General features: G+C 37.8%; 1 protein-coding gene across 2 annotated transcripts in view; it reads left to right on the top strand.

Annotated features, from left to right (window-relative positions):
* Positions 1 to 17,568, top strand: part of VWF (von Willebrand factor) — a 145,581-nt gene that overhangs the window by 49,646 nt on the left and 78,367 nt on the right. For both annotated transcript variants that reach the window (XM_084508850.1, XM_084508851.1), the window contains exons 19-21: positions 7,464 to 7,567; positions 14,120 to 14,258; positions 15,890 to 16,024. In XM_084508850.1, the coding sequence (XP_084364976.1) occupies positions 7,464 to 7,567; positions 14,120 to 14,258; positions 15,890 to 16,024 (378 nt within the window). The remainder of the gene's footprint in view (positions 1 to 7,463; positions 7,568 to 14,119; positions 14,259 to 15,889; positions 16,025 to 17,568) is intronic.

Genomic DNA, 17,568 nt, shown 5'->3' with positions numbered 1-17,568 from the left:
AGAGAGAGAGAAATACATAGAAATCCAACCTCGAATTACCCACTCCACATCCAGCCAAACCCTTCTCAGTGTCTTCTTGTCAAGTCTCTGCCTGTTCTGCTGCCTTCCTTTGCATTGTATCAAACTGAGAGCTCCCCATGAGAGGGGAGGTAGGACATTGTGGTGGTTTTGCTCAGGTGGGCGGCCGAGTTCCACCAAAACTGCTCTCTCATTCCCCCTCCTTAAAGAGGAACAGGGAGAAAATACGATGGAAAGGGCTCAAGGGTTGAGGTAAGGATGAGAAAATTGCACAGTCATTATCGTGACGGGTAAAATAGACTCAGTATAGGGAGACAGTAAGATTTATTACCTTTTACTAACAAGCTAGAGAAGTGAGAAACAAAGGCAAGAAACCAAAAGTGCCTTCCCCCCCATCCACCTTCTTTCACTTCCTCCCCCCAAGTGGCGCAGGGAAATGGGGAAACAGGGGTTATGTGCTTCTTCTCCACTGCTCCTTCTCAGTCACTCTGGTCCCCTGTGCTGTGGGGTCCCTCCCACGGGATGCAGTCCTTGCTGAACTGATCCGGCATGGGCTGCGCACAGGCAGCATCTCTTCAAGAGCTGCTCCAGATATGGGTCTGTACCATGGGATCCATCCATCAGGAGCAAACTGCTCCAACCTGGATCCCTCACGGGCAGCAGCTAATGTCAGGTCACCTACTCCTGCATGGTCTCCTCTCCACGGGCTACAGGTCTTGCCTGGGATCTGCTCCAGCAGGGGTCCTCCACAGGCCTCAGCCTCCATCAGTGCAGGTCTACCTGCTCCACCGTGGTCTCCTCCACAGGCCACAGCGTGGAACCCTGCTCCACCATGGTGCTCCATGGGCTGCACGGGGACATCCTGCTTCACCATGGTCCTCACCACAGGCCGCAGGGGACTTCTGCTCCGGCGCCTGGAGCACCTCTCCCCCTCCTTCTTCACTGACCTTGGCATATGCAAGGCTGTTTCTCACTCCTCCCACTCTTCCAACTGCTGTGTGGTGCAGTGTTTTTTTTTTTTTTTTTTTTTTTTTTTTTTCCTGCCTTAAATATGCTCTCACAGAGGTGCAAAACAACATCAATAATTGGCTCAGTTCTGGTCAGCAGTGGGGCCCTTACCTAACATGGGGCAGCTTCTAGATTCTTCTCACGCAAGCCACCCCTATGGCCCCCCTGCTACGAAAACCTTGCCACATAAACCCACTAGAGACATGGAACTTGCTAGGGTGATGCCAGAAGGTGTCTTGGAATTGCAGGTAGTGTGTTGAACATGCTCTTTCCACTGGAAAGATGCTTTCTGGAATCCAGGGCTATGTCCCACTGTAACCCTTAAATTTAATCATTGTTTTAGTCATCTTCAAATTGAGCAAACAGTTATTTGCTAAGCCAGTGACAGCAAACTCAATATCAATATAGAACCCTGATAGAAAGCAGATTGCTGCTGTTTTCTCTGAGCAACGGAAAAATAATCAGTGTTTAGTGCTGTACTACACTGTCTGGACAAGCAAAGAGTTGTGTGTAGGATGTTGCTTTGGGTTGGGAATTGGGTGCAGTCCTGAGAGTAACATGAAATAGGATAGAGGTGGAACATATCGTACACTCTTTAAGTAAATAGCAATTTTGAGTCATCTGCCCAGGAAAACTATTGGGAAGAAGTTTGTGATGCTTGATGCATGAAATGCAGATGAAAATACCTGGCAGATACTGGAAAAAGAGAATTGAGGTTCCAACTTTATTTTGTTTGAGGGCTAAAATATTCTACAGTTATTTGCTACTTGTGGTACTTGGAGACATGCTGGTACAGTTTTTTGACTCAGAGGTGTATGCAGTGAAGCAAGAGGTTTTCAAATGCTGCAACCCAGACAGTCTGGAAATTGCTTTATTTATTTATTTATTTATTCATTCATTCATTTATTTTCTGCTCTCTTATACCTGCTCCGAGTTCAGGTTCAGATTAATATGTACTGAATATTACTGTTTGCAAATGAAGGCATGGGTTCTAGAGCTGAGATGCATGTTTATATTTAGGCTTCAAGTCTAATGAAATGACTTTATGCAATAGTTAATCGTTTTTTTTTTTTTTGTTGTTGTTTTTTTTTTTTTTTAAAGTGGAATTTTAACCTTATGTAACAGTATATTTTTATAAAGCTTTGCCTTTATTCTTCTGTAAATGGTGTTTTTCTCCCTCAGAATTCCTTCCACTGTCTTACTAGAAACAAGCCCCCACAATTCTCATAATTTCTAGCATTAATGTTCATGTATTTTTTGAATATTCCTAACATTTTTTTTGCTGATAAACACATATTTATGTAAATAGAATAAGATGTCAGTTTCAGACAAAAACTCAAACTTATAAAGTGTCTTGTAGATCTGAACTAGAAAATATAGAAGATAACTCAAAAAGGTGTGATAAGTAAATTTTCACAAGTTTGGGAATAAGTTCCAGTATAAATGAGTCTTTCTCTGCACATAAAAGTCAGGATTACCTGGACCTCTTTTATTTCGTGGTTTGGTTTCAGTTCCAGGATTTGGTAATAGCACACTTTAGAAATATTCATGTAAAATAAATTATGGTAACTTCTCAATAGAAAAAAGAAACCAACTTCCTAGTAATTCATCTCTTTATTATTATATTATTTCATATACCTTTTCATTAGGTTAGAACTATTATTCAAACTATTGTTACAAAAAATTCTTGCCAGGCAAAACAGTCCCTGATATTTTGGAAAGAGAAACTCCAGTCACTTCTGGAGTGGTGTGACATGCCACTGAATTCAATGTGGTAGTTTGTCAGGCTTTTGATGGAAGAGTTGTGCCAATTTAAAAAACAAACAAACAAAACAAAACAAAACAAAACAAGATTTTTAAAAAAACACCCAACTGTTAAAATAAGCTCTTTTGTCCGCTAGATGACAGTATGGTTCAATCTTCCAATAAACTCAGTCTGTAATTGCTTCTCACTTGCTTCCTGTCTGGCAGGAAATAAAAATAAAAAAAGTTACTAGCATATAGAGTACTTTGCTGTAACCATAGCAATGCAAAGGTAAAATCAAAGAAATCAAAGTTGGTGCTTTCTATTGAAATGTGGTTGTACTTTGCCATGCCTTAGACTCTTGAAGGGTGCTTGTATGGGACATGCCAGTTTGTCTCCTCTTCATCACCAATGGGTACCTAATGGTTTAGTGCATTTTCCTGCCTTTTTTTTTTTGTTTGTTTTCTTCTCTCTATTTCTTTTCATTCTGCAGGGAGCCGTTGTGCTCCCTGTTATCTGTTGCCAAAGATGATAGGACTTAGGGTGGTAACGAGCTGACCACCTTTCCCTTGCTATTGTACAGTCCCTCTCTGTACTGTACTTTTCTGTACTGAGGAAAAGCACTGCAAAGTCATGAAGTCTGTGTTTTCCAGACTTGTACCAGTAGACCTGAGAAAAAAAGGGACCAGGAAAAGGTATTACTATTTACTATTTACTATTTTAGTAATTTACTATTACTATTTACCAGTCAGTCTCCCTTGTAGGTATTTTGTAAGCCTGTTTAATTTACAAGCACTCACAAAGGTGAAGTACGTTTATAGGAATGTCTGTGAGCAATACCAGACTAGTGAACGTTTATGGGAATTAATATTTGCATACATTATCACCCTGGAAATACCTGTGCCATTTTACAAAATACTTTTTTTTTTTTTTTTTTTTTTTTCCTGCTGTACAATAGTATATGAATATCATGAATGATCTTCAGTAATTCATTAGCCAAAGAATCAGTCTTCTTCCTTCTATAAAACAGGAAACACAATCAAAACTATTTAGTTTACATAAATAATTTTCCAGTATGATTTGCAAATACATGTATACGTAGCTGCTAATACGTAATTGAATGTAATGTTATCCCTACATATATAGAGGTATTTACAGATCTGTTAGTTATCTGTCTTAAAGCAATCTATAGTCTAAAATCTTTATGCAGAAATTGGCTTTAAATTTTGAATTACATATCCGAAAAATAATTTAAAAAATATAATCAAGGATTATTCATGAATGTGATGCTTGAGTTGGCTAGATTTTAAATGAAAAATTTGCTGGGTTAGAAATTGCCAAACAATTATTTCTCCAATTGGAAAATGCAGAAGAAAATTAACTTTTTTCAACTGATTTTTATTCCAGTTGAAAAAAAAAGTTTTCCAGTTCATCCTGACTGGAACTTTTACATTGTTTTGATTTCTTGAAAATAAAAATGTTCAATATGTCATGAAAAGTGATTCTTTTTTTCTGTCTTTGATTGTCTGGAGGGTGAGAATTTCTCCATACTTGTCAGTCTTTTGCAGAGCAGAAAAGATAAATCATAACATATGTGCAGAAGTGTGAGGAAAAATATGCTTTCACAGATTAGTTTACTGCACTCTGGGTTTTTCCCATTGGAAAATATTAATAAATATAGAAATGGAGTGTTAACCACCTTTCTGGGAAAAACGAGGCACAGATCATTTTGAAAGCACAAAATCTAGACACTCCAAAACTGGAAAATGAAAAATTTTCAATTTCCAACAACTAAAGCAAAATTAATGTTTAAAATTGAAATGAAAAAATCTATTGTATTCTGATTGCTGAAATAACAGTATTTCTAACTATGATATGTTAGTTGAAAAAAAAAAAAAGAATAAGCAAACTTCGAAGTTTTTTGTTTTGTTTTGTTTTGTTTTTCTTCCAAACTGTTTTTACAGAAACTTACTAGAATGTTATTTTGATGTTCCTACTTGCTGTCTTATATATTTTTTTACTTAGGCTTGTGCTGTATAATGACATTGCTATCTTCAAGGGGAGGTGGTAGCAGCCTTCTTGTATGTGCATCTGCCCAAGGATAATGCTTCATAAAACAAACATGAGAAGCAGACAGGAAACAAGAAAGAAAATTCAAATACCAAACCCCATGTTTTGAGTGGTCTATCCTAACATATTTTTGATTTGTTTTTGTCTGCACAGGGATGGTGACAAGCTCTTTCAGTTAAAATCTATCAGCTATTTGGTTCTAATCTGGCCTCCTACCTTTACGTAACCCTTTACTTCTTCGTACCTTTGGATGACTTTCTGCTGAAGTTATCAGGCTTATTAGGAGGAACAGAGTGAAAATACTCATTGAAATTGTATTGTCTAAAAGAGATTCAGATTCAGCCTCAGTAAGGCAGAGTTTAGGGAAGAAGAATTTTAAAGATTGAGCAACCTGTAATATTATCTTTGTTTTTCAAGATTTCTCAAGGTTTAACAATTAGGAAGACAGTTAGGGCAAGGAAATGGTGGACATTTCTGTTGGGTCTCCAACTGAGTGGGTTGGTTCATCAGCTAGTCAACCATTTGAAATCCCATGGATGCACTGTCATGCGCATCATTGTCAGGTGGTGTGAACAGTAACTCTACTAATTACAATCCCATGTTTTTTCTTGTGTTTGCTACTTGTGTTCCCTATCACCTCCAGCACTCAGACATGTTTGATCTCCTGTATTAAATGCTATCTATTAATGAATTGAGATAACTACACAGAAAATCCAGCTGTTTGTGAATAACACAACTGGCCTAGTAAGTACTGACTGCATGGTACCGTGCTTAACATGTATGTAATCCAACATGGCACTGAGTTGCCAGATATGGATATTATGTCAACATGACCAGTAGGTTGTGTTTTGTCATTAACAAAATCTTCATTCATTAAGTTTTGCAGCAAACATAAATGGTCAAATTCCACTCTGAGTATTGATGTTTGGCTTTTTAAATCCTACCTACTCACTCTGCACTGTTTAGACAAGGTAGTCTTACCTCTTTGTGAACAAATTAACAGTTTTTGTGCTGTAACTTCAGTGGTGGCCATATGTTTGTGATGGAAAAGTGAAATCATTCTGTTCAGTTTATCAGTTTAGGATAGGCTGTGATGAGCTTCATGTAGATATGTGAGGGAGCAAGTAGGAGAGGTCCTAATCCTCCTTTTACTAACTGCAAGTATAACCCCAGGTTCTGTTTCCAGAGGCTAGCGCTCAAGTCTATTGTGAACAGTGCTGCTGAACACTGTGGAAAAATTCAGAAATGTAGCCATGAGTGAAGTCATACATTACATTTTCCTGAATGCCACCGGGAAGGCAGGATTAAATGCCCTATGAAACAAATGGTCTTCTCTGGCCTTTTTTCTGCCTGTCCTTTGTGGAGATAAAGTCCATGGTAGAGCTCCAGCTCTACATCTAAAAAATCATGTATTTGTTTCCATCTTCATTCTACTGACATGAGTTAATTTGGCATAATATAGCTCCCCATAAACGACAGAACTGCATATGAATGAAGGGTCTCTGGGTTGTGAAATCCTTTTGTTAGTAGTTCCCTTTGGCGCTTCTAGCCCCCAATAGGAAAAGACAGAGCAATTCTACTTTATTAACCTGGCATTCTGACTACATTGATCTCATTGGCCTGTATTTAATGGTAAAAAAGGAACGATTTTAGTGATTTTACAGAAAGAATTTAAAACGGGAAGGTGATATTTTGTGACTTTTGAATGAGGAGGGGAAGTGCTCTCCATTTCACTGTTCCATGAAGCAAGAGCCAAACCTATCACTGGCTTTGCAGAACCATGCTCAAGTGAAAAACAGTATAGCCAGCCTTAATTTTGTTATATTCTCTAAAACTGAGTAGCTTCAAAATAGAAAGGGAGTTGAGAGAGAGAGAGAGAGGTATAAAACTATTATGTTTTGTTTGTTGTAAGTGGGACAAATTGTTTTTATACAAAAAGAAACTAAGCTTAGTAGGGCAAAACTGAAAAAAGAGTTTTATAGCTCTTTCTCAGCGACAGAGCCTATGAAGGTGAAATAATGTCTATAATGGGCTGCTACTTATGTGGTCTTTCTGGTTTTGTGGATAGGAAGTAGGCAAATTGACAGAGCTTTTTTTTTTCTTTTTTCTTTTTTTCTTTTTTTCTTTTTTTCAGAATGTCTGTGGTAACAGAATTTTTACTTGAATTTAGAACTTTTTGGCACCACTGCTTGTCATCTTCTCCTCTCTGTTTCTCTCTCAGCTGAGCCATGCATCTGACTGCTTTTCTGGTAGGCCACCCTTCAGTTTGTTTTGTGTGAGAAACATGTGGTATTTACTTGGTCTCTGTATTCAGGTTAGCCTATTTTACCTTCACTAAATCATGGTTTTGGTCAAATTGGTCTTTTTCATCATGATCATAATCTATTTCCTCAGCTGGTGTTAGGCTCTTGAAACAAGCCTGTGATTTATGTATCCATAGCTCTACTTTTGTTAATGGCAAAAAAAAATATTAGCAATACCGTATATTTCTTAACTCAGATAGTCTTGAACCATTTTGTTGATGTTGATCCTTTCCTTTATCCATCTTTTCTTGTGTTTATTCTCATGAGTACTGGCACATACCATGAGGACTGCATGATGATGAACTGTGTGTTTTGCTTAGGTGCGGCATGAAAACAAGTGTGTTGCTCCTGAGAGGTGCCCATGTTTTCACAACGGAAGAGAATATGCCAAGGGAGAAACAGTGACTAACGACTGCAATACCTGGTGAGCCACTGGAACTGCATTTTTCTATGGAACAGTTAACATATTTCTAAAACATATATAAAATAGTTTGCTTAATGGATCTTTTTTATATTAAGTCAGGCTTTTTAGTGCAATAACAAACCTATTACACAGACCAACATCTTCCCTTTGCATGTGGCATAAAGACCAGTGAAATGTCTGGCAACCTGTACTTGGTGCTTCACAAATAGGTAGCCCATGTAGAATCATAGAATCATTCAGGTTGGAAAAGACCTCTAAGATCATCTAGTTCAACCTCTAAATTAGTACTGAAGTTCACCACTAAACCGTGTTACTAAGTTCTACATCTACACATTTCTTGAAGATTTCCAGGGATGGTGACTCAACTACTTCCCTGGGTAGCCTGTTCCAATGTGTCACAACCCTTTCAGTAAAGAAATTTCTCCTAATATCCAACTTAAACCTCCCCTGGTGTATTTATGAGGCCATTTACCCTTGTCTTATCACTTGGTGCTTGGGAGAAGAGGCTGATCCCACCTTGCTATAGCCTCCTTTAAAGTAATTGGAAAGAGTGATAAGGTCTCTCCTGAGCCTTCTTTTCTCTAGACTGAAGAACCCCATCTCCCTCAGCTGCTCATAATAACAATTGTTTTCTAGAGCCTTTACCACCTTTGTTGCCCTTCTCTGGACATGCTCCAGCACCTCAATGTCCTTCTTGTAGTGAGGGGCCCAAAACTGAACATGGTATTTGAGGTGCAGCCTCACCAGAGCCAAGCACAGATGGACAATCACTTCCCTAGTCCTGCAGGCCGAACTATTTCTGATACAAGCCAGGATGCTGTTGGCCTTCTTGACCACTTGATCTGGCTCATATTCAGCCAGCTATTGATCAATACCCCCAGGTCCCTTTCCAATGGGCAACCTTCCAGGCATTCTTCCCTCAACCCATAGCACTGCATGGGATTGTTGTGTCCTAAGTGCAGGTCCCAGCACTTGGCCTTGTTGAACTTCATACAGTTGGCCTCGGCCCATCAGTCCAGCCTATCGAGATCCTTTTGTAGAGCCTTCCTGCACTCGGTCAGATCAACATTCCCATCTAACTCAGTGTCATGTGCAAACTCACTGAGGGTGCATTCAATCCCCTTGTCCAGACCGTTGATAAAGATATTGATGAGAACTGGCCCCAACACTAAGCCCCGAGGGACACCACTATCGACTGACCTCCAACTCAATTTAACTCTTTGCGTCTGGCCTTCTGGACAGTTTTTAACCCAAAATAGTGTACAGAATCACAGAATGGCTAAGGTTGTGTTTCATTTTGTGCCTGTTGTCTCTTGTCCTGTCACTGTGAACAACTGAAAAGAGACTGGCTCCATCATCTTGACACCCTTCCCTCAGATATTTGTACACATTGATGAGGTCTCCCCTCAGTCTTCACTTTTTAGGCTAAACAGGCTCAGTTCTCTCAGCCTGTCTTCGTACGACAGGTGTACACCCATCCAAGCCTTGAGATGCCAGCTTCTGCAGGAGAATGCCATGGAAAATGGTGTCAAAAGCCTTAACAAAGTCTGGATAGAGCACATCCACAGCCTTTCCTTTGTCCACTGAGTACATCACCTTGTCATAGAAGGAAATCAAGTTTGTCAGAGAGGACTTGTCTTTGATAAACCCATGCTGACTGGGCCTGATCAACTGATTGTCCTATAAGTGCTGCATGATGACACGCAAGACAATCTGCTCTATGAGCTTCCCTGGAACTGAGGTCAGACTGACAGGCCTGTAGTTTCCCAAATCCTCCTTCTGGCCCTTCTTGTAGATAGGTGTCACATTTGCTAGCTGAGAGTTGACTTGGACCTTCCTGATAGCCAGGACTGCTGATAAATTTTGGAAAGTAGCTTTATGAGCACATCCACCAGCTCACTCAGTACCCTCATGTCTGTGTAGGTCCTCTGTAGGCACTGGGAGTTGCTCCTTGGTCTTGCAACGCAAGAAAAAATGCAGGAGCAGTGGGAGGAAGGGAGCCTGCATATTGTTGCTAACCTCTGCTTTCCTGCTTCCCATGGAAACCTACAAATCAATCCTTTTCAGGCAGGAGCATGCATCAGCAGAAGGGCTGTGATATGCCAACTGTATGACAGGAACCCTTCAGGCAAATGCTAAAGAGGAGCCTCAGGAAAGGTATAGGTTATTTGCCTGCTGGATATCTCTTGACTTTTGCCTGCACAGCACACTCACTGTTTTGGAGAGGCGTTTTGCTCTCCATGCTCTGTACCATTGGTACAGAAACTGTGTTCTTTTTGAACTTCTTTGTGTGACTAATTGGAATTGGATCAGAGAATCAGCACCTTGAAATTAGTGAGACTGCTCATAACTAGTTAGATTTGGATATGAGGTTTTATGGTTTTGTAAGGAAATAGTTCCCTTCCAATATATTACTTTATGAATCATGTATTACGATTAAAGCTGGGGAAAAGTATTTTTCAAGGGAGAAAGATGGAGGGGAAACTGATTTTTTTTTTTTTTATAGATACCTATGCTGTAATGTGCTTATACTACAAGTGGGTAAAAGTGACTCAGTTAAAAAAATAGACACAATGATAATTTCATTCATATAGTGAGGTGTAAAGCTCCTTCATATTGTTGTGAAATTTGCAAGATTCACTATGTTCTTCACAATAACCATGCACAGTCTTTTACTTTTAATCATTCTTAAAATCTTCAGTCTTGAAATCGTTATAGCCATATTGCTTTGTTCTTGTAACTGGTCTTTTTTTTTTTTGACAATGACATTGTAAAGGACATTTCCTCTTAAACACAGAATTTTCTTCAATATCAACATCAAGAAAATGTTGGAAAAAATGCTTTTGCTCATTGGTAAGAAAGCCTTCATCTTATTTTAGATATTTTTCTTTAGTATGAAAATAAGGTTGGAAAACAAGTTCCTTTCAAAAAGTAGCAATAGCACTGTTTAAACTAAGAAACTGAACAGCTTCATGATAGTTCTCAGCAAATACCAAGTCAAATGTCATTTAGAAAGTGATATAGGAAATTACTATTGCTTTGAGAATTAATAAGAATTGAGAGTCTGCATTTTGGAGCTCAGATCTTCCTTTTCTTTTGTTTTTGCTTTTTGTACTGCTGTTGCAGGAGTTCTCATTCTCACTTGTTCTTAGCCAGATGTGAACACCTGCAAACGCAATATATGAGTCAGAGGTGTCAGATTTGGCATTTACATTTGACTTGACATATGGGAGACCCTAATTCATGAACAACGGAATGCCTCCAAGTCTAAGCTAGTGGCAAAACTTTTGTTATGCTATGTATTGGGAATTTGTTGTAGAGCTCAGTGAATATTTTGGAATAACATTTATGAAGCCAGACACAGAATAAATTTGCTAATCTGAATTTTGCTAAACCATATACTTGATAATCTGTCTTTGCACATACACACAAAATCTTGGTCTTACTCTACATATTTTATTTAATAGAGGATGGTGTAATAGGTTTCATGTTAGTGAAACTTCATTCTTTGAAGTATCACACAATTTATTATGCTTTGAAGTATTATCAAGATTAAGCAATGATTACTCTCGGGTTAAGGCATTACTCTGGGACAACAGAGAATTCAGTGCAGTACCTGTTTTTGCTTTGGTTAGCAATTTGATCTTGGGAAAATACTTTGGGTATTTTACATCTGTAAAGTAGGGATAAAATTCCCCTTTCCCTGCCCTTACAGAGTTTGATTAGAAAATCCCTAGGGCACTAAAGTTTTCCATCTGCATTCATATACATTTTGTAGATGAATGCTTCTCCCACCTCATGCAAGCTATTACTTATTAGGTTATTAAATTATTATTATTAGATTAGATTATTAGATTGTGTTAGATGCTATTCTAAACCCCCAAATTAAGAACAAATGAGTGAACAGAATTTCCGTTGAATTTCATTGACCTTTCTTTTTATTTTGTTTGCTCAGTTTCTTGCTAGCTAACATATCAATTTATTTCACAGTTCAAAAGCATGGGGATGCCAAGTGAAAGATCCACTTTCATACTAGCAGCTTGTGTAGTAAAGCCTGTGAGTCTCCAGGATACATAGGCTTTGGTGGATACTCTGAAGTCTCTTATCTTTGTTTCTGAATTTGCCTTATTTTAACATGAGGATAATGGTATTTACCTCCTTGAGCCTTATTTGTAAGAGTACTTTGTATGATTTAGATTGTAATGTATCACAGTAACAAAAGGATGAAAGATTCTTGGCAACTCTTAGAAATTTAATAATGTTTGATGTTGAAAATGTCCAGTTTGGTATCCTCATGAAGAATAAGAGGTCTGATATTTTTTATTCAGCCTGTTATGCTGTTATAACTGCATTGAAATCAGTTCAATCAAAAAAAAAAAAAAAAAATGTCAGGCTATACCATCCTTTTCTTACATAATCTGTGCTTGTGAGGAAGTCTAGCAGGCATCCTGTGTAGCATTACTTGTAAGCTATGCAGGCAGGGAACAGCTAGTGCACCTCATTTCAAGATCAGGCATGCTCTTGTCACAGCTTCTGTCAAGTAAACTGATATTTAGCTTGGAGTCAAATTTGTATGTATGTAGCCAAATGTGAATTCCCCTATACAGCGGATATTCTGTTTTGACCACCACAGGAGACTTCAGGGGACACTATCACACTGTATGACATTCCTCAGAGGGTGTATGTACATGTGTACCTATGTGCAGAAGAAGAAATGTTTCTATTCATATGTATGTTCTTGTCAGACTATGAGGTAATGTCTTCAGTTGCTAGGTCAGATAAACTATGTTGAAGAATTAACTTCAAGAACAAACACCTATTAAGAGAAGGGTGATATTATACTTAAGTATATAATCTGAACAAAAGCCACTGGACAGACTGAGTTTTACAGTTCTGGTTACTTTGTCCCAAAAATTGGTCACTAGAGAAAACAAGTCCTTTGGCATCAGCTGAATATTAAATTTGCTACTATTTTGGCTTTCAATGAGGAAAAATGGACAGTACTGCAGATAAAAACAGTGTTGCTGATATTATACTTTATATTTAAACTGTAATGGCCCTTGGAAGGCAAATTGTTTTTCTAAAAGGATGCTCTGAGCAGAACAGGACATCCAAAATAAAGTACTAGTAGTATGATGAAATAATCCAGAAGGCTCTGTTCAGACCTCTCTTTGTAATACAGATGTTCAAAAAGCACATATTCCTGTGTGTAGCTTGCAAGAAAAGGAGAAACACATTCTTTAGGCATTGAACATGTAAATTCACTATTTGGATTTTTGCACCCAGTGTTACTGCATGTTAATTTATGCTGATGAGTGAGGTTGTCATCTGGTGCATGGTGGTGTAATGAAAACTACCTGGGTAGCCCAGAGACGATCTGCTGTAGACACAACTGAGGACGGACAGCAGCAAAGAAAAATGCATAGGTTTCTCAGAGTTGCAGCTAATGGCCAGATTTAAGACATGCAGGGGAACAATGCTTCCATTTGGTCTACAGTAGGTTACTCCCTGACCTGTGCACAGGAAAAAGAAGAGAACAAGCTACAGGTCAAATCTCACTCTGGGGAATTACATGATTTACCTGTAGAAGACGAGTCAAATGCTGATACAACTTCCCCCGCTCAAACCAAAACCAACAAACCCAAAAATGACCAGCAAGAAATATTTACATCAAAATTTTTACTCTTTTATTTCCAGCTTAGCATATTGAGAATATTATTTATTTATTTATTTATTTATCAAAGAATGTGTTGCTTTTATGTACTAGGCAAATGATTTCTTAGTGTCTATTTAGTTAAGATGATGCCTGGATTGATCTTAAGTAAATAAATAAACAAACAAACAAACAAATAAAACAAAACAACAACAACAAAACAGCAACTCTGCACTTGGAATAGTCACCACACACACAAAAAATCTGTTATATAAAAACAATTCCTGTATGTTGCAATTGCTCTTATCTTTTCTTATTATTTGTTAATAATATGCAGTTACCTATACATTTCAGTGCACCTTTTGTCCAAAGCTCCATTTCTTGCAGGGGAGCCTGGTCTTTCAGAGATGAGTTAGGTTTTGACATTATTACTTCCTTTGCAAGAAAGCAAAGGATGACAAAGTCATTCCATTCATAAAGATATGTATGTGTGCTTCTTTTTGTGGACGAATCATGAACACCTAACCTTATTTCAGATTTAAAGAAAGCTGATAACAAAGAAAATCAAACTGAAATATCAGCCTTTAGCATTTATAATTAAACAACTTTCAGCTAAGAATCTGCATCCTTAATATGTCTGTGCCTACTACTTACTGCAGAGTATGAATACATAATCAGTGAAAGACAAGTATAAGTAAAAGCTTTGTCAAGCAGATGGTGAAAGTTACAAGATAATAACTGTCATTGTTTGTTGTGTGTCCTTTGAAGAATCATCAGATCATGAGCTCATGGAGGCAAAAACTTTTGCTGTTTCTCTTTGCTTGAAGCACCTTACATTCTCTTACTTTTTATATACATTGGAAATAATGGTAATTGTCACTGATTTTTCTCTGTTGCAGTGTGTGTCGTGGTCGAAAGTGGGAATGCACCAAAAATTCTTGTGATGGCACCTGCAGTGTTATTGGTACAGCTCATTATTTGACATTTGATGGATTGAAGTACAGGTTTCCAGGAGACTGTCAGTATGTATTAGTTCAGGTAAGAGTATGTCAAATGCCTGAACTGTCTGATAGTGTATAAATTTTTATTACACCAGGAGAGAAGTCCAGCATCTGGAAAAGTCACAGTAAAATGATCACTAAGTCATGTTCATTGCAGAGGTGAGCAGAGCTTATTAATGGCTTGACAGATATCCCAAGAAATTAGAAGACTTCGTTGTGTTATAGAGAAGTGAATTAGGTTGTGGTATGTCTAGCTGGCTGTCGTAAAACATGTGACAGCAGCATGGCATAGAGAAACCTTAAATCTCAGCTCTAGCAATGGAGTTTAGATGCCTGTACGTTATTCTTTCCTTGCTTCCCAGCTGCCTATTCATCCTCTAGTGAGGATGGCTTATTGTGTCAGACTTCTCCTTCAGACTAAGTGAAAAAAGAAGTGTTCAGTGAACCTGCTTTAAATACTTCCGGAGCAGAGATTCTACTCATTCAGGTTGACAACATCACTGTCCTGTTCTATGCACCAAACTGTTTGCAGTACACTGACAATATCTATTTTGTTCATAGCAAAGAGGAGAGGTGAATAAAAACACAGTACAATAACATCAGCCTGTGATTTGTGGGAGCAGCTAGAAATTTAGAGAGTTAAATGAGAATAAGGCTCAACTACAAATGCAAATTGTTGTGTATTTATAAGTGTGTGTGCAAAAGAAGAAATTCTCTTAACATTTGGTCTAAAAGATGGATCCACTGCTAATTGATAACAATAGCTTTCTGCAATTAAAAAGCATTATTTTGCTTAGGTGAGCTACTATTTTCCCCAAAGACCCTTTTCATTCCTCCTTGCAGTTCTCCTTGGACCGGAAGGTATGATCAACCTGTCTGGATCTTTGAAATATGTTCTACCTAGCTCTGATGCTAGGAGACCTCTGCATGAAAGCCTTAGGGACAATAATAGCATGCAGTGCCGCAATACTACTTAAAATGAAAATGTGATCCTCAAATGACAGACAGAATTATACATAGGGTCTTTTTCTTAAAAGGTGTATACTTAAAAAAAATAATCTGATAGTCACAAGTCATAACATAAATGTAATACTAGTTTTCCATGGATCTCAGAAATGTTTTACTTAAAAGAGAATCAATACAGTAAACTACGAAATTTCTCCCCAAGAAAGAGATTGATGTTGCTGTAGTTACTATTTGTGTAAACATGGGAAAAAAAACAGGTGCCATACGTTTTGCTCAAGACTGTGCAGTGAGTTTCTTACTAACACTTCTTTCTAAACTAACCTTATAGGGTTATATCTTTATTTTATCATTGGAGCTCAAGTCTCATTTTCACTGTTGTACCAGTTTGTGTATTAAGATGTACACAGTGACTAATCTTTGAAACATCACACACTGTAATAGTGTGGATTGTCCCTGCTAAAGAATACCCTACAAAATACGCAGACAAGTATATGTGTATGTCACTGGCAGAGTGTACCTTATTCTTGAAGAGGTGGACCAATGCTAAGAACTAAATAAATCAATATGGGAATAACAGACATGCAAACATATATCTTATTGGCTATGTAGAGTATTATTTGAGGACTCGTTTTTCTCCATAGATCTGTATGGGTTTCTCAAATATCCATATTAATGACTCATTCATTTATTTTTGTCTGATAGGATTTCTGCAAGGATGACTCTGGGACATTCCGGATACTAATTTCAAATGAAGGATGTGGCTTCACTGGAGAAAAGTGCTCGAAAAGGGTTATAATTCTGTATAAAAGTGGAGAAATAGAGTTGTTTAGTGGAAATGTATGTATACTTCAGTTCTCTTTCTTTCCCTTTTTGACGAGACTATTAAAATTTCAGGATGCTTGGTAACATGAGGGATGAATAATCTCATGTTCAGTGGTTCTTGAAAACCAAATCATAAATTGAACAGATTAGTAAGATAATAATAATTACAATTATAAAGGATTATTGTAATTAGCCATTTTATTGTATTTATTATATTGTATTGTATTTATTATATTGTAATTAGCCATATTAGAGATATAATGCCATTTTGGTATTTCTGCTTGATGTCAATAAGTTTATCTTGGATAAAAATGCCATTTAATACAAGCTCATTTGAGGAATGCCCTTTCTAAATGTGAGAGGTCTAAGAATATTTCAATCAAGATTAAACATAAGAAAGAGCTAAGTGATTGTCCTATGACTAGTAAAACTTCAGCCCTAAATTAGCAGTCTGAAGGACAAAGCACACAGGAAAAGTGCCTGTAAATTGATACTGCAGAACCAAGTATCAGCTATCCTTTTCCTTCTTAAATTGTTAGATAGGAAATCCAGATTACTGGATTCCTTTTTTCCCCCCTTTCCTACCAACAAACAATGAAGAATTGACAAAGAATCACTTCTACCTCCCATGACAGGAAAGTTTCTTTCCTGTCATGTAGTGACATGGGAAAGAGTTCATCTCTTTTCCTTGGCTCTGTAACAATTAAGACTGTCTGTGTGCTCAAACATTACATACAGTGAATTACAGGGTTTCAATTGCTCAGTTTTCAGAAGCACTAGGCTCTAAACTGGCATCTGGACTAGAGATCTGCAAAAAATGTTCCCAGTGAAATGTGAAACTGTTCTACATTTGCCTTGTTTGGGTTAACAATCAAAGCTGAACCAGATTTTGCATAGTCTGCAATTTGCCTGCAAAGTGCTGCTTGCCACTGATACTTGACAGGAACTTGTAAAGCATGACCATTATTAATAGTGTCTGTACAGTGTACCTTAACAGCAGATGATCCATGTAGGCTTTTGGTTGCTGGAGGAATGAACGCAGGACGTTTTGGTTGTACAAGCAACTCTTTGTTTCTACTGATTTAAGTCTCCTACCTGAATGAGGGTGAATACTAGTGCAGGGATCGGTCCACAAAACCAGGTGTAGTATGAGAGCTCCTTTAGGAGACATTTTTCAGAAGAGGTATGATTCTACTTGGACACCTAAATAAGGGGCAGAAAAGACAGGAGATGGAAATTAGGCAGCTGGTAAGTCCTAGTGAGAGCATCAGAGGGTGTTTGTTTTCTGAGAATGTCCTTGCAGGAGCCAGGTCTGTATCACAAGACCACAAGACAGTCTACTGAACTTTCAGTTGTCTTTCTATTGAGTGCAGGATTCTGTGTAATAGGGAAGGTTGTCTTAGAAACAGCAGCAACCAGAGAAGGGATTAAGAAAAACTTTCTGAAGACTGGCAAATGCTTATACAGGGATGACTATCTATATTCTTTTTCTATGCCAGTCCTTAGAAGCAAGCAAGAGAATTGAGTCTTTTTATTTTATTTTATTTTATTTTATTTTA

The sequence above is a fragment of the Aythya ferina genome, assembly GCF_964211825.1.
Source record: "Aythya ferina genome assembly, chromosome: 1".
Classification (NCBI taxonomy): domain Eukaryota; kingdom Metazoa; phylum Chordata; class Aves; order Anseriformes; family Anatidae; genus Aythya; species Aythya ferina.
Note: the sequence above shows the minus strand (reverse complement) of the source record. Positions and strands in the feature narration are given on the sequence as shown.